Source organism: Corylus avellana, chromosome ca9 (assembly GCF_901000735.1).
Source record: "Corylus avellana chromosome ca9, CavTom2PMs-1.0".
Lineage (NCBI taxonomy): Eukaryota > Viridiplantae > Streptophyta > Magnoliopsida > Fagales > Betulaceae > Corylus > Corylus avellana.
In genome coordinates, this window is record NC_081549.1 from 16,581,405 (window position 1) to 16,604,069 (window position 22,665).

The 22,665-nt window shown below is 36.0% G+C and overlaps 2 protein-coding genes across 3 annotated transcripts; both read left to right on the plus strand.

Moving 5' to 3' along the window:
• The first annotated feature begins 242 nt into the window (after positions 1 to 242).
• LOC132191813 (putative white-brown complex homolog protein 30) lies at positions 243 to 16,852 on the plus strand. Of its 2 annotated transcripts, XM_059606918.1 has the most exons (14): positions 243 to 776; positions 900 to 976; positions 1,778 to 2,053; positions 2,172 to 2,235; positions 2,342 to 2,488; positions 2,684 to 2,718; positions 3,196 to 3,269; positions 3,686 to 4,614; positions 5,924 to 6,220; positions 13,136 to 13,603; positions 14,131 to 14,279; positions 14,723 to 15,012; positions 15,123 to 15,256; positions 16,233 to 16,852. In XM_059606918.1, exons 1-14 carry the CDS (start codon positions 565 to 567, stop codon positions 16,387 to 16,389), a joined length of 3,309 nt encoding a protein of 1,102 aa, XP_059462901.1. In that variant the 5' UTR covers positions 243 to 564; the 3' UTR covers positions 16,390 to 16,852. The 2 variants fall into 2 exon arrangements, with proteins under 2 accessions (XP_059462901.1, XP_059462902.1); XM_059606919.1 differs by lacking the exon at positions 2,342 to 2,488.
• A 780-nt stretch (positions 16,853 to 17,632) lies between these two features.
• Positions 17,633 to 21,246, plus strand: LOC132162547 (uncharacterized). The gene is made up of 7 exons (XM_059572792.1): positions 17,633 to 18,039; positions 18,274 to 18,370; positions 18,463 to 18,578; positions 19,294 to 19,338; positions 19,743 to 19,768; positions 20,118 to 20,253; positions 20,908 to 21,246. The coding sequence occupies exons 1-7, from the start codon at positions 17,655 to 17,657 to the stop codon at positions 21,018 to 21,020; spliced, it is 918 nt and encodes a 305-aa protein (XP_059428775.1). The 5' UTR covers positions 17,633 to 17,654; the 3' UTR covers positions 21,021 to 21,246.
• Positions 21,247 to 22,665: the final 1,419 nt, after the last annotated feature.

Sequence of the window (22,665 nt, forward strand, 5' to 3'; positions counted from 1 at the left end):
CTTAAAAAAAAAAAAAAAAAAAAACTTGCATGGAACAAGTGAACAACTATTGTAGTTGTATGGGTACTTTATTTTTTATTTTTTGTTTATTTTGAAATGAGTTCTATGGGTACTTGAATAAGCCCCGTTGTTAATCCGTTAATCGGAACCTAACAAACCCGGCCCCAAAGATTTTTTATTCCTTGAATTTAGCCACCCATTGCTCCCCGCCATTTCTTCTTCTCAAAATCTGGACCTTCCATGCCCGAAAGAATTCTCGAAAACACCTTTAACCCAAAAGTTCTACCTTGTTTGTTGTTCTGCAACAACTTTTTTAACATTCAATCAACGTTTTCCAGCACCCATTACTCAATTCTTTGGTCGTGTTCTGCCAGAACTAAAAAGTTTTGAGTCGTTCTAAAAGTAACACAAATGAAAGACTAAAAGCGCAGGTTACCAGCAATAATGCCATGGTTAATCATTATTTGAGTTGCCCAAAATTGGATTTGTGCCGTTCAAAATTTTTGTTTATAATTGTTATTTGGATGGTTTTCCTAGAATCTGTGATTTGGAGAGGTTCAAGTGATGGAAATGAGTGGATCCAGGATTAATGTCTGTTGGGTTCCCCATGTTTTCTTGTTTCTCATCATCGTTTTATGTTTGTCACCGGGCATTCAACGCGTGGACGGGGCTGCGGTTCCAATGGTGACAGAGGTCATCTATGGTCGGCTTTCGAATCTCACTACAATTTTCAGCAAGGACATCAAAGAAAAATTCGGATTTTGCATAAAGGATGTGTGAGTAATTTGATGGGGTTTTTTTTATTTATTTTATTTATTTTTTAATTTTATTTTTACAGTGGTTAGATTAGATTTTTTGTTGTACATGTTTGGTTCTGAGCCATGATTTTCTTCTTTCAGGAATCTCGATTGGAATGGTGCATTTGATTTTAGTGGGAACTTGGATTTCTTGACTAATTGTAATAAGAAGACAAAAGGTATGAGACTTTAGTCAATTTCAGAATGGATTTGCCTTATATGCAGAAATGTTGCACCCATGGGCAACGAACTTTTTGTTATGACTTGTATATCCAAAACATCTCTACGGGCATTCACATTTGGCTAGCCAACCAAAAGGTTGCAAAAAATAGCAAAAAACCCTCCCCATTCGGCTAGCCACTTTAGCTAAGGATTTAATTTGTTGAGCACTATAACTCAACACTGCATAAAATAGAACAGTAAAAGTGGATAAAGAAAGAATATTTTAAATGGAATAGTGGAGGATGATAGTTAAAATGTTGAGCCGTGCTTTGAAAAAGTAGGTAGCTAATAAAATAGAAAAAAAGTGTTCTTTAACTAAATCTTAAGTAAACATTGTTGAACCCGATGTGAATGCTTTCATTATTAGGAAAATAGAAAAAGGTCAATACAATTTGAGAAGAACAGTAGTTCATTACATCCTCAAATCTATGACCCCCTTTGTTGTTGAATGCTAATTATTGTAAAGGCATCATACATCTATCTCCTTTTCATCCAGGGTTTTTGGTGCATTTGACCGTTGGACCCCTATTTGGCCTTTTCTTTTGCTTCCCAACCTCATCTAGGTTCCAAGATGTTAAAATGTAGCTTGTATGAAGTCTAGAATCAGGAGCAGGACTACAAATTTGTACTTTGAAATAATTTGATCTGATATATTTAACATCTCAGTTTTAATTTCTTGTGGATTCCTTACCCTCAAATAACTTTGTACAACTTATTCTCTTACCTGCTTCCTGATATGGATGTGACCTAATTAACAGGAGATCTCACGCAGAGACTATGTACAGCTGCAGAAATAAAATTCTACTTCAGTAGTATATTCGGGAGACAGTCAGCAGATGCCAATTACTTAAAACCTAACAGGAATTGCAATTTGACTTCATGGGTTTCCGGATGTGAGCCAGGCTGGGGTTGCAGTGTTGGCCAAGACCAGAAGATTGACCTCAAAAATTCAAAAAGAATGCCTCACAGAAATCATGACTGTCAACCTTGTTGCGAGGGTTTCTTCTGCCCCCAGGGTATTACTTGCATGATACGTAAGTATGTGATAAAACTGATGTAACATATCTCATTGTTGAGATTGAACTCTATCCAACACCTTTTCATTTCTCTCCTTTTTTTTTTTTTTTTTTTTCAAATTTATTGTAAATGCAGCTTGCCCATTAGGTTCTTATTGTCCCCGTGCAAAACTGAATAAAACAACTGGAATCTGTAACCCGTAAGTTTAATATCCTATTCTTGACATTCTTTATGTCTTCCTAATCCAGAGATTTATAATGGTTTCATACTATGCACTATTATTCATTGGTAGAGACAATTTGCAGATACAGCTACCAAATACCTCCTGGAAACCCCAACCATACGTGTGGTGGTGCTGATATTTGGGCTGATATTGCAAGCAGCAGCGAAATTTTCTGTTCCCCAGGATCATACTGTCCACATACCACACGTGAACTTCCTTGCAGGAGTGGGTAGTGATTATCCTAGAACTCGTAGTATTTGTCTCATTATGAACATAGGGCTTGATTTAAAACATTATATGCAACACATTTTTTTTTTTTTGGTTAATTTGATTGTGTCTTGCTGCATAACTTGATCATATAGTTCAAGTATTTAGTTCTCAGTATCAGCCCGTACTAATATGATTTTTTCTCATGCAATTTCAGACATTATTGCACGATGGGCTCCACTTCTGAAAAACGTAAGTTTTTTTGTTTTTTTTTTGTCCATGTAACATGGCACTAATCTCAATTCTTCACTTGTGCTACAAAATTTAATGATCTTAATGTTGTATATGATCTGCGTGCAAATGAATTACCTTGGGAGCTACTTTTATCCCACCATACTGTCTCATTTGCAGTTAGGGTGTTTTAGACTAGGAGTTCAGGAAATGGAGACTCATATGCCAAATCCATGTCAATGGCTATTATGACTAGAAACTTATTCATTCCTGGATATCCAGCCTAGTTTATAAATTCATACCTCTCCATGACATGTCAAACAATCAGTATTGTTTCATAATTTGTTGCACCATCTCCTTTAACTCTATATGACATTTTTGTTGATTGTTCCTATTAGCCTTGTTACTTCTTGTTTAAACTGACAATTAGTGTGCTCAATAAATTTTTCTCAATATCTTTAGTTTGCATGATTTTGATTCTTATTAACCCTTCTGCAGCGTGCTTCAAATTCACCACCTGTAATCCAAAAACGGAAAATCAAAACATTCATGCTTATGGAATCGTACTTATTGTAAGTTATTGCGTCTCTACTCTTAGATGGAAAAGTTGACCATTGATCTTGCGATGGTTCAATTTGTCTTGTTGTTTATCAGTATACAAATCTTGCTCCATTATGGCTGTTAACTTCTATTTCTTTCCTCACTCCCTTAAACTTTCTGAAAACTTTTATATGTTTTCTTAATGAGTTCTTTGGAAGGGTTATGTGGTAATGCTTTTGTTTAATTCTTCCATGCATAAGTTCTATTTCATGGATTATTTGCTTTTCACATTTCTCATAGACTTTAATTGAACAAAAGAAAGGGCAATCTTCCTAATTTTCATTCAACATTCCTAAAAGCCAATAATTTTTTTAAGATCTGTTTGCTGAGCATTCTTTCTCCTGTGGGTCCAGCCTTTGAACTTGATAGTGTTTAATTGCCTATGTAGGCTGCATTGAGTACTCTGCTGCTCATTATATACAACTGTTCTGATCAAGTTCTCACTACTCGAGAAAGAAGACAGGCTAAATCCAGGGAAGCTGCAATCATACATGCACGAGAAACTGCACAGGCACGAAAAAGATGGGTATCTGCAAAAAATGTTGCCAAGAAGCGTACAGGGGGGTTGCAAGAACAGTTGTCCCGCACGTTTTCTCGTAAAAAATCTGCAAGGCAGTCAGAGCAGCTGAAGGTCTTGGGTCATGCTAAACCTGGAACCGTTGATGCTATGTTACCACCTTTGCCTCCAGGTTCTTCAAGCGGATCTAAGCAATCAGCTGCAGCATCCAAAGGAAAGAAAAAGGAACCAAGCAACCTCACAAAAATGTTGCATTCCCTTGAGGAAAATCCAGATAGTCATGACGGCTTTAATCTGGAGATTGGGGACAAAAATATTAAAAAGAATATGCCAAAAGGAAAGCAAATGCATACTCACAGCCAAATTTTTAAGTATGCATATGGTCAACTGGAGAAGGAGAAAGCTATGCAACAACAAAACAAAGACTTGACATTCTCGGGAGTAATTTCAATGGCTACCGGTGGTGAAATCAGGACAAGGCCTGTGATTGAGGTGGCTTTCAAAGATCTAACTCTTACTTTAAAAGGGAAAAACAAACATCTACTTAGGTGTGTTAGTGGGAAATTCATGCCCGGTCGAGTTTCAGCTGTCATGGGTCCATCAGGGGCAGGAAAAACGACATTTCTTTCTGCTTTGGCTGGAAAAGTGACTGGATGCACCATGACAGGTTTAATTCTTATAAATGGAAAATTTGAAGCCATGGATTCTTATAAAAAAATTATTGGTTTTGTACCACAAGATGACATTGTGCATGGGAACTTGACAGTGGAGGAGAATCTCCAATTCAGTGCAAGGTGCAGGTATGCCACTACTTGACATGCTATCTAATTCCATCACGTTTGAATATCATTCTTGAAATTCATGTGTATCATTTATTGCTCATGATCAATATCATTGGTGTTAGAGATTATCACTTGCTCTTTTTTTTTTTCTTTCTTCTTATGGAACTCTAAAACTTGATGGTAATAATTATATTTGTTAGACTATAAATTAGAAATGATTAAGTTCACCATTTCTTATTAGCTTAAACTTTTAGGACCACTTCCTTAAAGAAATAATCCCGAATTTGAATCCTAACTTCACAATTTACTCCCTATTTCAATACAATATACATTGTATTGTTTGGTCTCACACATTAGGAGAGTGGTAGGGAAGTAATTATAAATGATTAAAAATTCACAATTTCCATAACATAAGCTTTTGGGAAAATCAATGATTTAACAATTTTCGTTACAATTAGACATACATGGTTTTTCCAAAAGATTGATTTCATTTCTTTCAGCAATGACCACAATCAACTTATATTTCTCAAGATAAAGACTGCCAAATCAGACTCGGTTTATTGCTGATTGGCTTAGCCCTACAGCTTAACTTAGCCACAAGTCTGTGAAATATAAACTCCCCGCCCCACCTCACTCTATGGGCCTTCAACCTAGAATGAAAAATTAAAGAAAACAAAGAATCTGCTTTTCTATGATACTGACGTGAACACCAATACATAGTTGCACACCAAGGATAATAATTTCCTTTATCCTAAGGTCATTTTGGGGGGACGAACTCTTGAACTTAGAATCAAATGAATTGGAAAGTCCCATCCACCACCGTCCTATATCCAGGAAAGTGCCATTAGATATAAAGGTAATGTATCGGACGGGATTACACCTACACATTTCAATATTCGGAGCATTATCAAAATATATGGTAAGATTATCCTAGTAAAATATTTGCCAAAACTGAAAGAAGTAAACCTATGAAATCTTTAATATCTAAGTTTTTACTTCATATAAAATCTCTGACAAGAGTTAATGCAGAAAACATGGTGTATCTTTAGCAAATATGCCTGCATATTTTCAACACTGAAAGCCTTATACTTTTGTGGAGATCCTTGTATATTTTGATTTCCATATGATTCACTTTACCTGTTCACGTTGTCAATAAGTTGACTTGTCATTCTGAACTAAACATATGCTACTTTAAAATTATCTTGTTTCTTGCCACCACTTCACTCTACAAATTGACTTCCAGATTAAGTGGATTGATATCTAGTGTTTGTTTAGTTCCATTGTCATTGCTATTTAATTTCTATTGCTGTATTCCTTGATACTACAGACTATCTGCCGACATGCCCAAACCTGATAGGGTTCTGGTTGTTGAAAGAGTCATTGAGTGCTTGGGACTTCAGGCAGTGAGGGATTCCATGGTTGGAACTGTGGAGAAGCGAGGAATCTCTGGCGGCCAGAGGAAGCGTGTAAATGTTGGCCTAGAGATGGTCATGGAACCTTCGTTGTTGATCTTGGATGAGCCCACAACTGGTCTAGACAGTTCATCTTCTCAGTTACTTCTTAGAGCACTTCGACGTGAAGCTCTTGAAGGGGTAAACATCTGCATGGTAGTTCACCAACCAAGGTAAGCTTTCTCTTTCTCTAATCTTTTATCGTCTAAACAAAATGCCAGCAAAACATAGTTCTCTTTGTAAAAGAATACATGATGAGACATTTTATTTTGTTTTTCTTTTCATGCTCCTCTTTTTCACCTAATACAAACTTTCAAGGTCAACAAAAACTATTTTGCCTAATTAAGAAACAACAAAGACTATGTGTTGTTTCCTCTGGCTTATATAATTTCAGTGACATGAATCCTGTGGGTGCTTGTACTTACTAGGAAAATGGAAAAAAAAATTTATATATATGTAAGCCTGTGCTTGTTTGGACGGATCATCATAAATTATAAAAGTGTGTTGTTCAGGGTACATAAAATATTTAGCCAGGATATATATATAAAGAAAAATTCCATTTTCATTTAGAAATTACTTTTTTGGGCAAAATGCAACTCATTATTCCAGTTTATTGTGATTGCCATGATTTGGGATTCTTGTGTGGATCATCCATAAGAAATAGAAGTGTGAGAGTTTTGTTAGTAAAATGTGTTAAATCACCAGTTATTACAAAAGCTTAAGTTGACATGAAATAATGAATTTAATCACTTTAACACTTTCCCTCACGTGTGGGCTCAAACTCTCTTTCAACAATGTGACCCAACACTTAGAATATTTAATTGAAATTTGGGAGATGGGGGGAAGGGAGGGGTAAACCGTGGAGTCAGGATTTAAACTCAAATCCTCTGCTTGTTGAAGATGGAAACTTCCCATTTGATATGATTTGGTTCTCCTTGATTTTATTCCCAGATTTCTTCCTATTGTAAAATGCTATTAATTTCTTTCCACAATAGTTTGTATTTCTCTTCTATTTAAACCCATGTAAACATGTGAAACCAATATGGTGGAATAAAACAGTTTTCTTTCAAACAAATTTCTCTTCTTATTATTTCAACTTGGTATCAAGCATTCTTGGAATTTTATTTTATCTTTTTTAAAAAAATTTTGGGTTGGTTGCATGTGTTAACTGTCTCACGCAGCAGCTAACGCGAGCCTTACGGATCCTGGTGTCAGCATAAATCCAAGCTCCTGACATGAATTGGTGAACCCAAGTATCTGTGGCTTTGCGACTGGTGAACCCAACTTGAATGACATGATGAGCGGTGAAAAGAGGATTTTTGGGTTTTTTTTTAGGACCACTTGCATCATTTAGTGGCGGCTGGGTGATCTCTGACGACTGCTCGTGGAGGCTGTGATCAGGAAGCAAAATTACATGTCGTTTTGGGTATGATGGCAAACGAAAAGACGTATAGATTTGGGAAAAATGACAAGTCGTTCAGCAGTTTGTCAAATGACAAGTAGGACCCCTAAGCGACAAGTCATTTAGCAAAAGGAAAATAAAAGAAAAAAGATGTTGATTGTCTTTGAGTTTTGCTCTTGAATTCTAGTTTTTTACTTTGCCCCTCCCTCCCCCAGGCTTTTGCTGGACTTGCCTTGGAGTTTGTCTTCTTCCTTTGAGGTGGGAGTTTCTTCGAGTGGAGGTGATTTTGTAGGGGTTGTTATCTCTCTTGTGGCAACGCTGTGTCTTCAAGCCGCTGGGATCTCTTTTGAGGGGGACACAATGGGATTTTTGAACCTTATGACTCAAGTGGATAAGAGCTAGCGCCATGAGGTCCCAAATTCCACTCCCAAGCTTAAAGGGAGAAGGGAGTTGAAGAACTTAGAGTGCTCTATCAACTTTGATGCTAGGAGTAGTCAAGAAGGCTCTTTCAGTGATGTAATTTTGTTTAGGGTTTGTGTGTTGGTTTCTGTTGGGATGTTTGGTGTTTGGGGTTTCTTACTTTTCTTTGTTTTTTGTGTCCTTTTTGTATACTTCCCGTATGCTGGGGCGCCTATGCTTTCTATACAATTTCTCTGATTACCTATCCAAAAAAATAGTTTTTCATTTTACTACTTTTAATCTCTCTTGAGCCCAATTGTTGTGTATTGGAGCTATTTGACTAGATGTCTGAACTCAAGATGTCAAATTTGAGTCAAACCTCAAAAACTCACAAAAAGGAGATAGAGAGTCAGGTGACCTTCCATAGTGAGAATCCAAATCTCCAAATCACAACTGTGAAGTTGGAATTGGCTGAATTACCTTTCTTGGTCCCAGTTGGTGATGCTATACATTATGACTCGAGGAAGGATGGGATACCTGAATGGGAAAGTATCTGAACATGCGTTAGATGACCCTTATTATTACAAGTGGGAGGCTGAGAATTCGATGGTTATGTCCTAGTTATTACACTATGCTACTAGAGATTAGTTGGGGATATTTATTTCTCCACATGACAAGAGGTTTGGGATGTAGCAACTCGAACATATTCAAAAATTGGGGAATGCAACACGTTCTTATGAATTGAAGTTATGGATACATGGAACAATCCAAGGTGATTGGCTTTTAGCTACTTAATTTCATAAACTTCATGGTATGTGGCAGGAGTTGGATCATTATTAGAATTGCAGACCAAGTGTACAATAGATGCAATCAAGATTAGAAAGATGATACAAGAGGAATGTATTTATGAGTTCTTAGCTGGTTTAAACTTAGAGTATGATCTGGTTTGTGTTCAAAGTTTGGGAAAGGATTATCTTTCGTCACTGAGGAAGGTATTTTCGAGTAATGCTAGAAATCACTATTGTGTCACTCCAAGAATGATGTGGTTTTTAAAATCACCATTGGCTTTGTGATTGATTATTATTGAATTTTGATTAAATAGTGATTATAGAAGGCACTCATTCTTAGAATGACACAAGAGGGACACAAGAGTGACTTCTAGAATTACTTGGTATTCTCTTATGTCCAGAATGAGGAGAGTCGTCATAGCACAATGCTCTATTTCAGTTCATAGGCTCAATCTGGTCTAGTAAATGCATCTCAATGCAATTCGAAAGGTGATTTCAGAAGTTGGTATGGTGGCAAAGTAATAGATGTGACCGCATACAATAAGAACAAACATTTTTATGACCACTATAATAAGTCTCGGCATACTCGAGAAACTTGTCGGAGACTTCATGGTCATCTTGCCCGAGGTCGTTCAGGTGGAGGAACTAGGCCTCGTGCCAATCATACTTCTATGGTAGAGACATTTGCTTCCTCACCTGATGCTAGTTCTTCTTCTGTTGATACACTTCGTCAACTTATGTCTCAATTGGAAACATTTGATACTTCATCCTTCTCCTTCGCTCATATGGGTAATTTATGGCTTTGAATGCATATGCTAGTCACTCTGATGGTCCTTGGGTCATTAACTCCAGTGCCTCATACCACTTGATTGGTATGTCTTCCTTGTTTTCTTCATATAATCCTTGTTCTGGCAGAAAAAAAGTTAGAATAACTGATGGTTCTCTATCACCGGTGTTTGGTAAAAGCTCCATTTCTATCACACCCTTTATGACATTGTCTTCTATCCTTCATGTACCTGATTTTGCCACTAATTTATTATCCATTACGCGTATTACGTGTGAGTTGGATTGTTAAGTATTTTTTATTCTCATTATTGTTTATTTTTAGACCTAGTCACGAGGAAGATGATTGGCAATGGTAGCTTGGGAGAAGGTTTGTACTACCTGGATTCTTAGCCTAAGACACAAGGTCGGCTCACATAGGCTTATCACATTGTTTGGGCAGATGACTTTCTAGCAAGAATTTGGCTTTGGCATCAGCGATTAGGGCATTCTTCTTTTTGTTGTTGCAACTCATGTTTCCTTCCTTATCCTTCCTTATTTTTGCATAATAACGTTTCTAAGTTTTAGCGTTAAACTTGTGAACTTGCTAAACAACATCGTGGGCCTTTTTCACCTAGTATCGATAAAAGTGTTGAGCGGTTTGTTCTTGTTCATACTGATGTGTGGGGCCCTTCACAAGTGGTTTCTTTATATGGTTATCAAGGGTTTGTCTGTTTTCTTGATGTTTTTCTTGGACCACCTTGGTTTATTGTTGAAAGATAAAAGTGATGTGTTCTCTGTATTCCAGATGTTTTACAAAATAATTTAGACCCAATTTAATACTATTATCAAAAGTGTCTTGACAATGGAGGTGGGTATATGTCGGATGATCTCAGTACATATTTTCATGAACATGGCAGTATCCATCAAACCACTTTTGTCAATACTCTTTAGCATAATGGTTTTGCTGAGTAGAAAAATCGATATCTTCTAGAGGTAACTCGATACTTAATGCTTGATATGCATGTTCCCAAATTTTATTGGGGGGCTGCTTTTCTCACTGTTGCATATCTCTTCGATAGGATTTCCTCTTGTGCTTTATATTTCAAAACACTTCTTGAGGCGTTGTCTTCACCTTTCTCTACTTCAAAAGGTGTCTCTATAAAGGTGTTTAGTTGTGGTTGTTATGTCCATATTCATGGTCCAACTCGGGGTGAGTTAGATCCTTATTCCCTCAAATATGCCTTTGTTGGTTATTCTCCTACGTAGAAGGGGTATAAATGCTATCATCCCCCATTTGAAACATTTTGTCTAGATGGATGCTACCTTTTTTGAAACTTGACCATATTTCTCCTCAGCCTAAACTTCTCTTCATGGGGAGAGTCCGAGTAAGCGGATTTTTCTGGTCCATTACCTGTTCCTGCTCCTGTGCCATCCTACTAATAACTCATATGTGCCGTTTGTGGAAGAGTTGAGAGTTTACTCCAAATGCTTGAAAAATTAGACTATCCCTGATGCTACTTGTCAAACATATGATCTTGACTCAGGTAGTGCTACTTCTATCCTTGATCTGTATCCTTCACTGCCTATTGTTGATGATATGAAACTTCCTATTGCACAGCGCAAAGGTTAGGTCATGCACTCACCATCCCATATATGATTTTGTTTCCTATTAGCACTTTTCACCATCATATCATTCCTTTGTGTTCAAATTATTGGCTGTGTATATCCCTAGAAATTTAGAGGAGGCACTTAGTGATACAAAGTGGAGGGAAATGATGTAAAAAGAGATAGAAAACCCTTCACAAAAATAATACTTGGGATCTTGTTATATTGGTTAATGGGAAGAAGACAATTAGATGCAAGTGGTTGTTCACTGTCGAGCATAAGGCCAATGGTTCAATGGAACGATACAAGGCCATACTAGATGCAAAAGTTTTCACACAAACCTATGGAATTGACTATGAGGAAACATATGCTGTTTCTGTAGTAGCAAAGATGAACACAATTAGAGCCCTATTTTCTGTAGCAGCAAATCTGAATCGGCATCTGCACCAATTTGATGTGAAAGATGCATTCCTTCATGGAGATCTAGAAGAAGTATCCATAGAAGTTACTATGGACTTGAAGATTCATCCACTATGGGTAAGGTGGCAATCTGAAGAAGGCTTTGTATGGTCTAAAACAATCTTTGAGAGCATGTTTTGAGCGGTTTTTACGGGATATGCAAAGATTTGGTTACAAACCAAGTCAGGATGATCATACACTTTTTATCAAACATTCCACTCAAGGAAAGGTAACAACTTTGATTGTTTACATTGATAATATTGTAGTAATAGAAAATGATGACGAGGAGATATGGAATTTAAAAAAAAAAAAAAAAATCTCTTGCCAATGAATTTGAAATAAAAGACTTGGACAGTTTGAAGTATTTTCTAGGTATTGAGGTAGCAAGGTCAAAACATGGTGTATTCATCCCAATGAAAATGTGTTATTGATCTTCTCATGGAAACATGAATGCTCGGATGTAAAGGCATTGGATAATCTAGTGAAAGTGAATGTTAAGTTGGGAGAAAGTAGTGAGAGTCCTTGGTGGATGATGGTAGATATCAACAATTGGTTGGACCCATTCTGACATTTCATATTTTATTAGTGTGGTGAGTCAATGTAACACTCTAGTCTCATATTAGGAAGATGAGTAGCCCTGATTTATAAAGAGACTCATGGGTGTTAAGCCCCACATTGCTTACAAATATCTGAAAGTTGTATGATATGCTTTGGAGTTTGCGATGAGTGTTCTATAGCACAAGTGAAATACGATGGTGTACAAGAGCTAGAAGGTAAAACAAAATAGAGGGAGAGTGGAGAACAAAATTTTTTTTTGATATAGTTGACTATTTCATTAGTTTTTTATTATTTTTTATTTTTTATTAAAACAAACCATCAATAATTTTGCACTCTAGCCTGACGGTCACCCTCAAGTTGGAGGTCAAATATCTTTATGCATCTTAAATAACTACTTGTCCTAAAAGCTTAGGCTCATAGGAAGATGCAAATTTAATCATTTAGTCAATACTTTAATATTCTCCCTCACTTGTAGGCTCAAACTTCCTTTTAATAAGTAAGACTTAACATGTGGAATATTTAATTTAAATAGGGGGTGAATTGGCGAAATCAAGGTTCGAATCCAGGACCTTTGGCTTTGATACCATGTTAAATCACCACTTCTAAAAGTTTAAGCTCATAGGAAGAGGTAAATTTAATCATTTAATCAATACTTTAACAATGCATAACTCGTTTCAAATGTCAATAAAATAAGTTCACTGAAAGGCTTTATATGAATATTTAATAGTACTCAGATTCAATGTTTTATGGGAAAAGAAAAAGACGCATAATTATTTATGGTGAGCTAATGGTGAAGAGGATCACAAAAAGTGGTTCATTAGGCCTTTTTTTCTTGGTGCTTTTCAATGTAATTGTCCATCTTATTGAAGTATTGCTAATCAATTAACTTCAGTGATAAATTCAATGAAAATTTTGATATTATGTACTATGATCCGTTAAGTAATGGATAATTAAGTTAAGCTCAACCAAAGACTCCCCAAGCCTCAATCATAGGTAATCTTCCTCCTAAAGATTTATGAAGAGCTGTGATCACATTTTTATTTTTATTTTTCATGTCATTACCAGTTAAAATTTGAGGTCGAGTCTTATTTTTTTTCCCTCTTCCCATACAGCTATGCTTTGTTCAAGATGTTTGATGATTTAATACTCTTAGCCAAAGGTGGTCTTACTGCGTATCATGGATCTGCAAAGAAAGTTGAAGAATACTTTGCTGGCCTTGGGATCTCCGTACCAGAGCGTGTTAATCCTCCAGACCACATCATTGACATTTTGGAAGGTATAGTGAAACCAAGCTCGAGTGTGACTCGTGAACAGCTTCCTGTTAGATGGATGCTTCACAACGGGTACGCAGTACCCCCAGATATGCTGCAATATGTTGAAGGAATTGCTGCATCCTCAACTGGCTCAAATCCTAGTGATGGAGCTATTGAACAATCTTTTGCTGGAGATTTGTGGCAGGATGTGATGTCTACTGTTGAGCTGAAACGAGATCATATACAACATAACTTCTTAAAGTCTAAGGACTTATCCAACCGAAGAACTCCTGGTGTAGCCCGGCAATACAGATACTTCCTTGGGAGGTACAGTTAATCATTTTTTTTTTCTTCCTGTTTTAGATAAATAAGCAACCAAAACTTCCCTACTTTCAGAAACTATTAAGAGACAAATGAACCAATAAATCCTTGATTCCTATTCCACACAAGTCAACCAGCTTTGCTGTTGTCTACAGAAAGTAGTAAATTGAAAACATAGGCTAGAGGTTAACTTTCTCAGGGTTACAAGCAGCTTTCTCCTGGAAGTTGCATTTTTAATTTGTCAGTCTTATTGGCCATTCTTGAAAACTTTAGCATCACAAGGGGCAGTCTCTGATCTCTATTCAGTTACGTGAAATGCGTTTTGTTAAACACTGTGTGCATATTGAAATGACAGGGTTTTTGCTCATTTGAGCTTTCAATTTGCAACTGATCTGTTAGTTAAGCTGGTCTGTCTCAAAGATTTAACATAATTTCTGTTTTCAAAATTGAATTCATAATTTATCTGGAACAAGTTCTCCATCAACTATCAAGTTTGGTACACAAATTTCTCAGTATATGGTCAAATCTTTCAGGGTTGGTAAGCAGCGGCTACGAGAAGGTAGATTACAAGCAGCTGATTATCTGATTTTATTACTTGCTGGAGCCTCCATGGGAACTCTTGCTAAAGTGGGCGATGAAACATTTGGGTCTCTCGGCTATACTTATACCGTCATCGCTGTTTGTAAGTTCTAAAATATGAACTTGTTAGCTGTTTTATGTTTGTATTGAATTCAAGTCGCCATTGGTTTCCATGGGCAATGAGATTGAATGTTACTCGCACCCCCACCCCCCATGAATTACTTTATGCAACTGTCAGTAGAAACTACATGTAGTGGTGCTCCAGGAGAGTTAGACTTGAGAGGCTGAGACACCTGGTTTTTAATCCAGTGCCTTGGCTGACTGTTCAACTGGCACTGGTTTACTTTGCCTCTTTTAAATTTTAACCCTTTCAAATGAGAATCTATCATTACTTATGAAGATAGCAATTTTATCCTCTCCCTTACGGAGTATATATTGCTGTCGCGCAAAATTTAAATATTTACAAATTAATTAGATTATTATAAAATATATGTTTTTGTACTACATGTCCTTTCTCATGGGATAATTTTAATTGTACATTTGCAGCACTACTGTGCAAGATTTCAGCATTGAGAACATTTTCTATGGACAAATTACACTACTGGAGAGAGAGTGCATCTGGAATCAGCAGTCTGGCTCATTTCCTCTCCAAAGATGCAGTTGATCTTTCCAATATAGTTATCAAGCCTTTGGTTTATCTATCCATGTTCTATTTCTTTGGCAATCCAAGATCATCCTTTGCAGACAATTACATTGTTTTGCTTTGCCTCGTTTACTGTGTGACTGGCATAGCTTATGTATTTGCCATCTATCTAGATCCTAGTCCTGCCCAACTGGTATATATTGGAAATTACATTGATCAACTTGTTGCATATGAATATGTATTCCTTTTATCTCTTCAATTTCTTCTAAGGTAATGTATGTGCCTTCTCTTTTCTCCTTGCAGTTGTCAGTGCTTCTTCCTGTTGTATTGACTCTTATTGCATACCAGGACAAAGAAAGTATTCTTGCCAAGTATCTAGGAAATTTGTGCTATACAAAGTGGGCTTTAGAAGCTTTTATCATTGCAAATGCTGAAAGGTTCGTTGTGATCCCCCCCTTTCTTTTTTGTCGAAGTAATGGATGCATACTTACTCAGTTTTGTGCATTCATCGTAGTATATGCACAGAACGTTTGTGCAATCTGGACATTGCCACAGTTTGGCCCAATTTCGCTTAAAACCTCATTGCAACATATTATATGGAATAATGACATCATTGACTATTTTGTTTAGGATACAATGCTCAAGATTGCAATTTTAGACATATAACTGGAGGAAAAAACTGAGTGCTAAGGAGTTCTTTATCACGTGTATTATTTAGGTCCTATGCTGACTTCTTTAAGGCTGCATTTGCTTAACAAAAGAAGTTGCTCCAGGAAATTTTCCTGGTTTTGCAGAAGGAGAGACTTAATAGAAGAAACAAGTTCTGACATCCAAGATAATTTCTGATATCATGGATATTGTTTGAATGTTTATTTCATTAAAATATGGACTACAGAGTCTTGGATAATTGTTGAATGTTCATTTTATGAAATATGGACTACAGACTATCTATCTATAAAATATGTAAGTCACATTCCCAAAAAAAAAAATGCAACAGTTACTTCAAGAACAATAGCAACTCTGATATAGTAGTTTATCAGTGACTAGAGGTTTGCTTACAAAATTGTTACTGTAGATAAACCACAAGAAATCTCTAACTTGCTGCCTATTAACTAATGGAACTGTTTCTGGAGATCTTATTGGGATTTAGAGGTAAGACAAGAGAAACATAAGCCATGAAGGAAGTCGGCATGACTGCTGTGTTTGTTATGAGCCAACTAAAGTGCATGCATTTACTATAGGTCAACCGATGATTAGTCGGAGCGAAGCTTGAGTTGAGTTTAAAAAAAAAAAAAAAAGATTTTGACAAAAACTTGAGTTCACAGTAATCATTATATGAATACAGATTTCTAATTAACTGCATTACCTTGCCAATTTTGTCATTTTAACTGTTTTATCTGCTTTGTTCCTCAGGTATTCTGGGGTGTGGCTGATAACTCGATGCAATGCATTGATGGAAAGTGGCTATAATCTTCATGATTGGGCTCTTTGCCTATGCCTCCTCATTCTTACTGGTGTAGTTAGTCGTGTCCTGGCATTCTTTTGTATGGTAACCTTTCAAAACAAGTGACTTTGGACATTCTTTCTTTGTTGGTTTCCTAGTGTACAAATTATACAAGTCTAATTTTGGTACCCTTGTATCATAGAGCCTCAGAAGGGGATCCAATCACTGCAAGTGAGAAGAAAAAAAAAAAAATGTAAAGGGTATTAACTAGTAATGTAAATCAAGTCTCATGACCCAGTTTAGGACTTGTGGTCATTTCCTTTTGTCAATTAGAATGTCTATTGTAGCTGAGTAGAGAACTGAAATGAAAGGAAGAAACACATATATTTGTTTTGATTCGTGCCTTTTGTGGAATCTATGGAGAAAAAGTAAGGATATAAATTTTGAGAGCCGTGAAAAGACTTTAGAGGAGATTAAGCTTTTATTTCTCAATACATTGTATCTTTGGACAGCTTCTTTTGTTTTTTTCTGTAATAATTAGTTATCAACATTTTCTTATTTTTAGGTGGTTTCTCTTGTATATTTCATGTTACGCTTTTAATGATATTTCGATTTCTTGTAAAAGAAAATTATATATAAATGAAAGATTGAATTTCTAATTTTGAGAAAGTGAATTGAATTGATAAACATCTATGCAAAAGTGATAAGTTGAACATGAAAAGAAAGTTGATTATGTTTGTTTACATTTTGACAGACAAGTTAAGGATCTTTGTCATCATTAATATTTTATCGTCCGTAATAAGCTCCAGATTATAAGATATAAATATAGCAATTCTAATTAATTATTTCGATACTTGTAATATTTTATAGATTATCCAAAGTTTTGGGCTTTTTATTTTTTATTTTTATTTGGATAAAGTCTATTTAACTTCTTCAAACTACAATTCCAATGACAATCTACTTCCTAAAATATCACTTACGACAATTTACCTTCAAAACTACCACAAAATGACAATGAACCCCCAGTGTTAGCAAAATGGCGAAATTACCCCTATAAAATTTTTAATAAGACAAAAATATCCTTAAATTTTTGAAAAAATAAATAAATTTTAGTATTTTTTATTTTTATTTTAGCAAGGGTAATTTTGTTATTTTGTTAAAATTGAGAGTACATTGTCATTTTTTTGATAATTTGGGAGGTAAATTATCGTAATTGATAGTTTGGAAGGTAAATTATCATTGGAGTGACAGTTTGAGGAAGTTAAATGAACTTTACCTTTATTATTTTTATTAAAAAAATAATACGATAAGGCATTTGAATTTCCTACAAATCGTATGTGCGTAACAAATTAACACGTAATAACAAAAGCAACGGAGCTCTGTTTGCAAATATGAGACCAGCGTTTCGAAACGCTTACTTGACAGTCTCTCGCTCCTTAAACCCTAATCCAAAGTTCCCCTACACGCTCTCCTTTCTCCATACATTCCCCACCATATCCACCTCTCAATCACCGACGTTTATCAACTCTCGGATCGGGAGAGAAACGTTTCGTTCGCTTTCTTCGACTCTCTGCTCCTCCTCGATGGCGGGCGGTGAAGCCCACGCGCCCCACTCTTCTGCTTCTCTGGAGAAGCAGTTTGAGGACTTCCACGTTCAGCTCGAAGAGTCTGGAAGCCTGCGCGACCGCATTCGAGCTGTGGTGATGGAGATCGAGTCCACCACAAGGCTCATGCATGCCACTCTCCTTCTGGTTCACCAGTCTCGCCCAACTCCTGGTATATCTATAATATATCTTGGTATTTTTTGTCAATTGACGAAATGATTGTTTGTGAGAAAAAAAAAATGAGGAAAAGTAGGCCGTTTCCGGTTACTGGAACAAAGTTAAGCGTTATATTTAAAAGAAAAGAAAAAAAGGTTTGATTGGTATTAGTTTCGGAAAGACAATCAGAGACCATGAAAAATGTAAATTTGATATATATATATTTTTTGTTCTATGCGTTTTGAAATAGAGCTTTTAGAGAAGCCCAAGGCTCAGATTGGTGTACTAAAGGAGCTTTACAATCGACTTGCTGTGGTTCTCCGTGAATGTCCCGGGCAGTACTACAGGTGGGCGAGACATCTTAGGAAGCTAGTTCTGTTCTAGTTTTAATTTGGTCTTTTTGGTTGGCAAGTGTTTTTATTGTTGTTTTTTTGTAAAGGTACCATGGTGATTGGAGGAGTGAGACACAGACGGTGGTTTCCTTGCTTGCTTTCATGCACTGGTTGGAAACAGGAATTCTTCTTATGCACTCTGAAGCTGAGGATAAACTTGGGCGTATGTTTTTGCTCCCTTTTTTGTTTGCTTGTTTACAATCACTCTTTAGTTTGCTAAGAAATCGACTTTTTACCTTTTATTTTTCTCTCTTTCTTTCTAGTGGGTGTTTCTATGGGTGGGAAACTCTCAATTGTGTTACTTGAGCTTTGTACTTTATTTTTCATATTTTCTAAGTATTAGAAACGGCCAAAACTGCACGAACCTTATTCCCATATGTCTCATTGATTGACCCTAGGACCACTCACATTAGTGCAATTCTATGCGGCCAAATGGTTACGGAGGGCTTTGACACATGCATTGCATTTCACCAGAATGCATATATAGGTGTGGTCTTCGAGCTTATGACTGGAAGAAGGAACTTATGATTTGGTAGCATGTTTGTTTCAGATTTATCTTTTAAATATGCCACCATTTGTTGTTTTTATGAGTAAATGTTAGTGGTGTGTTGATGTCTAGCTGCCTCTGTAGATGGATGAGAAAGAAGTGGAAACAAAATTGCTAATTCTTTCCTTTCTCACTTCCTTTACACTCTTGAGTCTTTATACTGTATTTTTGCAGTCAATGGTGATCTATTATTGTCTCTGATGTTTCCCATTTTTTATATTTATATGACGCAGTCTGCATTGCCAGTCAAATCTCTGTATATTCTAATATTATTTATTTTTCACTTATGCAGTGAACTATTTTCTAATCTTATTCAGTTTTCAATATGCAGTGAACAATTCGGAGTTTGGTCTCGATATTGAAGACTATCTTATTGGTAAGTTTGCTAGCAGTGTCAAATATATATTTGCATCGAAAGATTGCTTCTTTGAAACAAATAATTTATCACAATGATGTATATATATATCCATCCGTATAGGCCAGGAATGAGGCCTTTACATTTTTCCCACTTTTTGCATGTGCCAAACACCACTAGCGCACACACTTTTTTAATGATTTTATCCAATACAGGTGCATATGGTATAGAAACATGATAATCAATGTCACACTACATACACACATGTTGGTTGTTGGAGCCAATAAGGCATGCTACATAATCATTTATCAAGAATCCAATGTTTTACCTCTCTTTAGTGGATGGTAGATAGTAAGTTAGATTGTATCATGAGTGTTTCTTTTTCTGATAGATACACTAATGTTGTAACTTTCTTAATTATGCAGGTATTTGTTTCATGTCCAATGAGTTGGTAAGAACTGTTCTCCACATTTCAAAAGGATAGCATCTTGCTTATACAAACTGCAAACATGTTCCTTGCATGTTTGTAATCTTGACATTAGTTATTGATTAAAACGGTAGGGAAGTTGGGAAATGTGAAAATTGTTTGTCATAGTAACAAAACGAGAAGACGTTAATGGTAGAGTATACAACCAGATCAGATCTGTTGAAAACTATAATGTGCTAAAGATGAGCAAATTGATTGGGCTGTATTGCTCATTGATTGGCATATTAATTAGTGCTTTATAAACATCTCATAAAAGTAATCTATAATATGTAGAAAGGAAGGGCTTCTTAGATAGTTCATTGTGTTTTTGCAGCCAAGGTATGTTGTGAACCAAGTGACAGCGGGAGACTATGATTGCCCAAGAAAGGTGTTGAAGTTCATAACGGATCTTCATGCGGCCTTTCGAATGCTTAATCTCCGAAATGATTTTTTGCGCAAGAAATTTGATGGTAGACTCTTTGATTGGAGCTTTATCCCTACATATTCCTTTTTATTAAGGGTTAAATGCATAATTGATACATGTGGTTTATCTCTTTATCAAGAAGGTACATGAGTTTAAAAAACGACAAAATTGATACTTGTTCTTTACAAATTTACCAATTGGGAAAATTGCTAAATTGGTCCCTCGGGTTTGACGTTATGACAAATAAGTTCCTAGGGTTTCAAAAGTGACAAATAACTTCTTGTGGTATGTTTGTGTAACAAATATTTCCCCACCCCCTGACGAAAGTTCCCTAGCCCTGCAAGCTCCCCAAAGCCCCCACCAAGCAGAGAAGGGAGAGCCACCCCTCCGCCACCTTTGTTTTTTTATTTTTTAGCTAGGTGTCAAGTTGAGGTGACATTTTGTACACACGGCAACATTTTATAGCTTTTCATGCACATTGCAAAAATTCTGTTTGGTTTTAAGACGATAGATAGACGGAAGTATCAAATTGATAAAATTGTTAGTACAAGTATTAATCTGATCACTTTAAAAACTTAGGTGCCTTCTTCAGAAAGAGGTAAACCACATCTCCAAGTCTGATACTGCTTGAATGATTTTATATCATATATATGATTTGAGGTCCTCTTGTCTGAATCTTCTCTCACCTTTCACCTGGCAGGTATGAAGTATGACCTAAAAAGAGTTGAAGAAATTCACTATGATGTTAAGATCCGAGGGTTGACAGCCCAGGGTGATTCAATTGGAGAAAAAGAAATTCAAGGGCAATCCTAGGGTACAGAAGTTATGTACTGAGTTGCCTCTGTACGTCTTGAGTATTTAACAAGTTAGTGAGTTTGCTTCTGACAGATTTAGATGGCACAAGAGGTTTCTTTGCTGCGGACTCTAAATTAAATGTTTTTTTCTGCCAAATCTGAAGATGAGAGCGCTTGTGTAAATATTGTGGTGAAGGTTTTTGTCCATTGCATTTACAACAAGCATTAGGTTTTAAGTTTTTCAATGATGTAACTTACTATGAAGAGCTTCTGTTCCTTTTGCTTTCAATGACATTCTTCAAGGGTATTGAAATTAGTAAATACAAAACACTTTTGCCCATGAATTTGGTCTCGATTCTCAAGGGGAAGTCGCAAGGTAAGAAGGTCAGAAATTGACCAACCTCATTATCCTGGATGGTAAAGTTTCTCTTTTTTATATGGAATTCATTTGCCCAAATAAATTTTGGGCTGCCCGGCATGATATATAATTTTTCTTCTTTTAAACAATAAAACCCAGCATAATGTTGTTGCGGAGATATCGAAAAAAGACTGGTTAAAACTTGAAACTAAGCATTATGGTTAGTAAGCGCTTTTATAAGCACGAGCTATAATTGAGATAATGTGATAATAAAAATCGATTTGGTCTTTTTTAGCAGCGATGATTTGAGGGTTACATTTCAGTGTCACCATCATGAGTTGTAAGGTAATTATAGAGTATTAAATTGCACTCCTCTTGGTTTATTATATAATTTTGCATAGGAACAAAGTGGCATCAAAGTTCGCTCAGGGGAATCCTTTGACATTTTAGATAGTAATTTTTCCTAATTTCATCACCATCTAAGGATTTTGCTACTTGCAACGGTGTCTATTACCCTTCCTATTTTCAACAAATTTTTTAAGATACGCAAGTGGATAGACGTTATAAAAGTTGGGTACTTTCCTATTCAAGGTATAGGTGGCCAAATTCTTGAGGCATACGAGTCTACAGACTCTTTTACACCCATTTTACACTTCTTTGAACGGACAAAATTTTTCTTCAAATTAGTCTGAATGAAATATCTTTTAACTCATGTAAAATAATGACAAGTGTATATAAACATTTAAAATGTACATTAAATTCTTAACCTTAGTAATAACAGTTTACTAAGTTAGACTAAATTTAATGTATTTTTTAAATGTTTATAGACACGTGGTACTATTTTACATAGGTTGGAGTATATTTCCTCCAAACAATTTCTGTCATCTTTAAACCTCTTTCAAAAAATTCAATAAGTTTTGGAGGAAATTTCTGTCCTCTTTAAACCTTTTTTAAAATTATTATTGAATTTTGAATGAATTTTTATTTAAAAATTTAATATAATAATTGTTTAAGCTACCTAAAAGAATGTGAAAATTGGTACGAGAAAGTGGGTGTGTGTAGCATGTTTGGGATAAACCAGTGCAAGCTAATAGCTTGTTTAAGATTATGTTAAGAAACTAAAAACTCTTTTTTTTTTTTTTTTACCGTAATCCCAGAGCAGCACTGAGCCGGGAAAAATTGGTGGGTAGAGAAATATCCAAAGGAATACTGCCGCGTCTGAGACGCGCTTTGCCCCAGCCCCAATGTTTATTTATTATGTGCCCGAAACCTTATCAGCTTTGACGGTGGCAACGCCGTCTAAGAG

Coding starts and splice junctions, on each gene's coding strand:
- LOC132191813 (XM_059606918.1), top strand. CDS start 565: ATGGAAATGAGTGGATCCAGGATTAATGTCTGTTGGGTTCCCCATGTT. Junction 777..899: donor GGATTTTGCATAAAGGATGT/GTGAGTAATTTG, acceptor TTCTTCTTTCAG/GAATCTCGATTGGAATGGTG. Junction 14,280..14,722: donor TTATACCGTCATCGCTGTTT/GTAAGTTCTAAA, acceptor GTACATTTGCAG/CACTACTGTGCAAGATTTCA.
- LOC132162547 (XM_059572792.1), top strand. CDS start 17,655: ATGAGACCAGCGTTTCGAAACGCTTACTTGACAGTCTCTCGCTCCTTA. Junction 18,371..18,462: donor TGTCCCGGGCAGTACTACAG/GTGGGCGAGACA, acceptor TTTTTTGTAAAG/GTACCATGGTGATTGGAGGA. Junction 19,769..20,117: donor GTTTCATGTCCAATGAGTTG/GTAAGAACTGTT, acceptor GTGTTTTTGCAG/CCAAGGTATGTTGTGAACCA.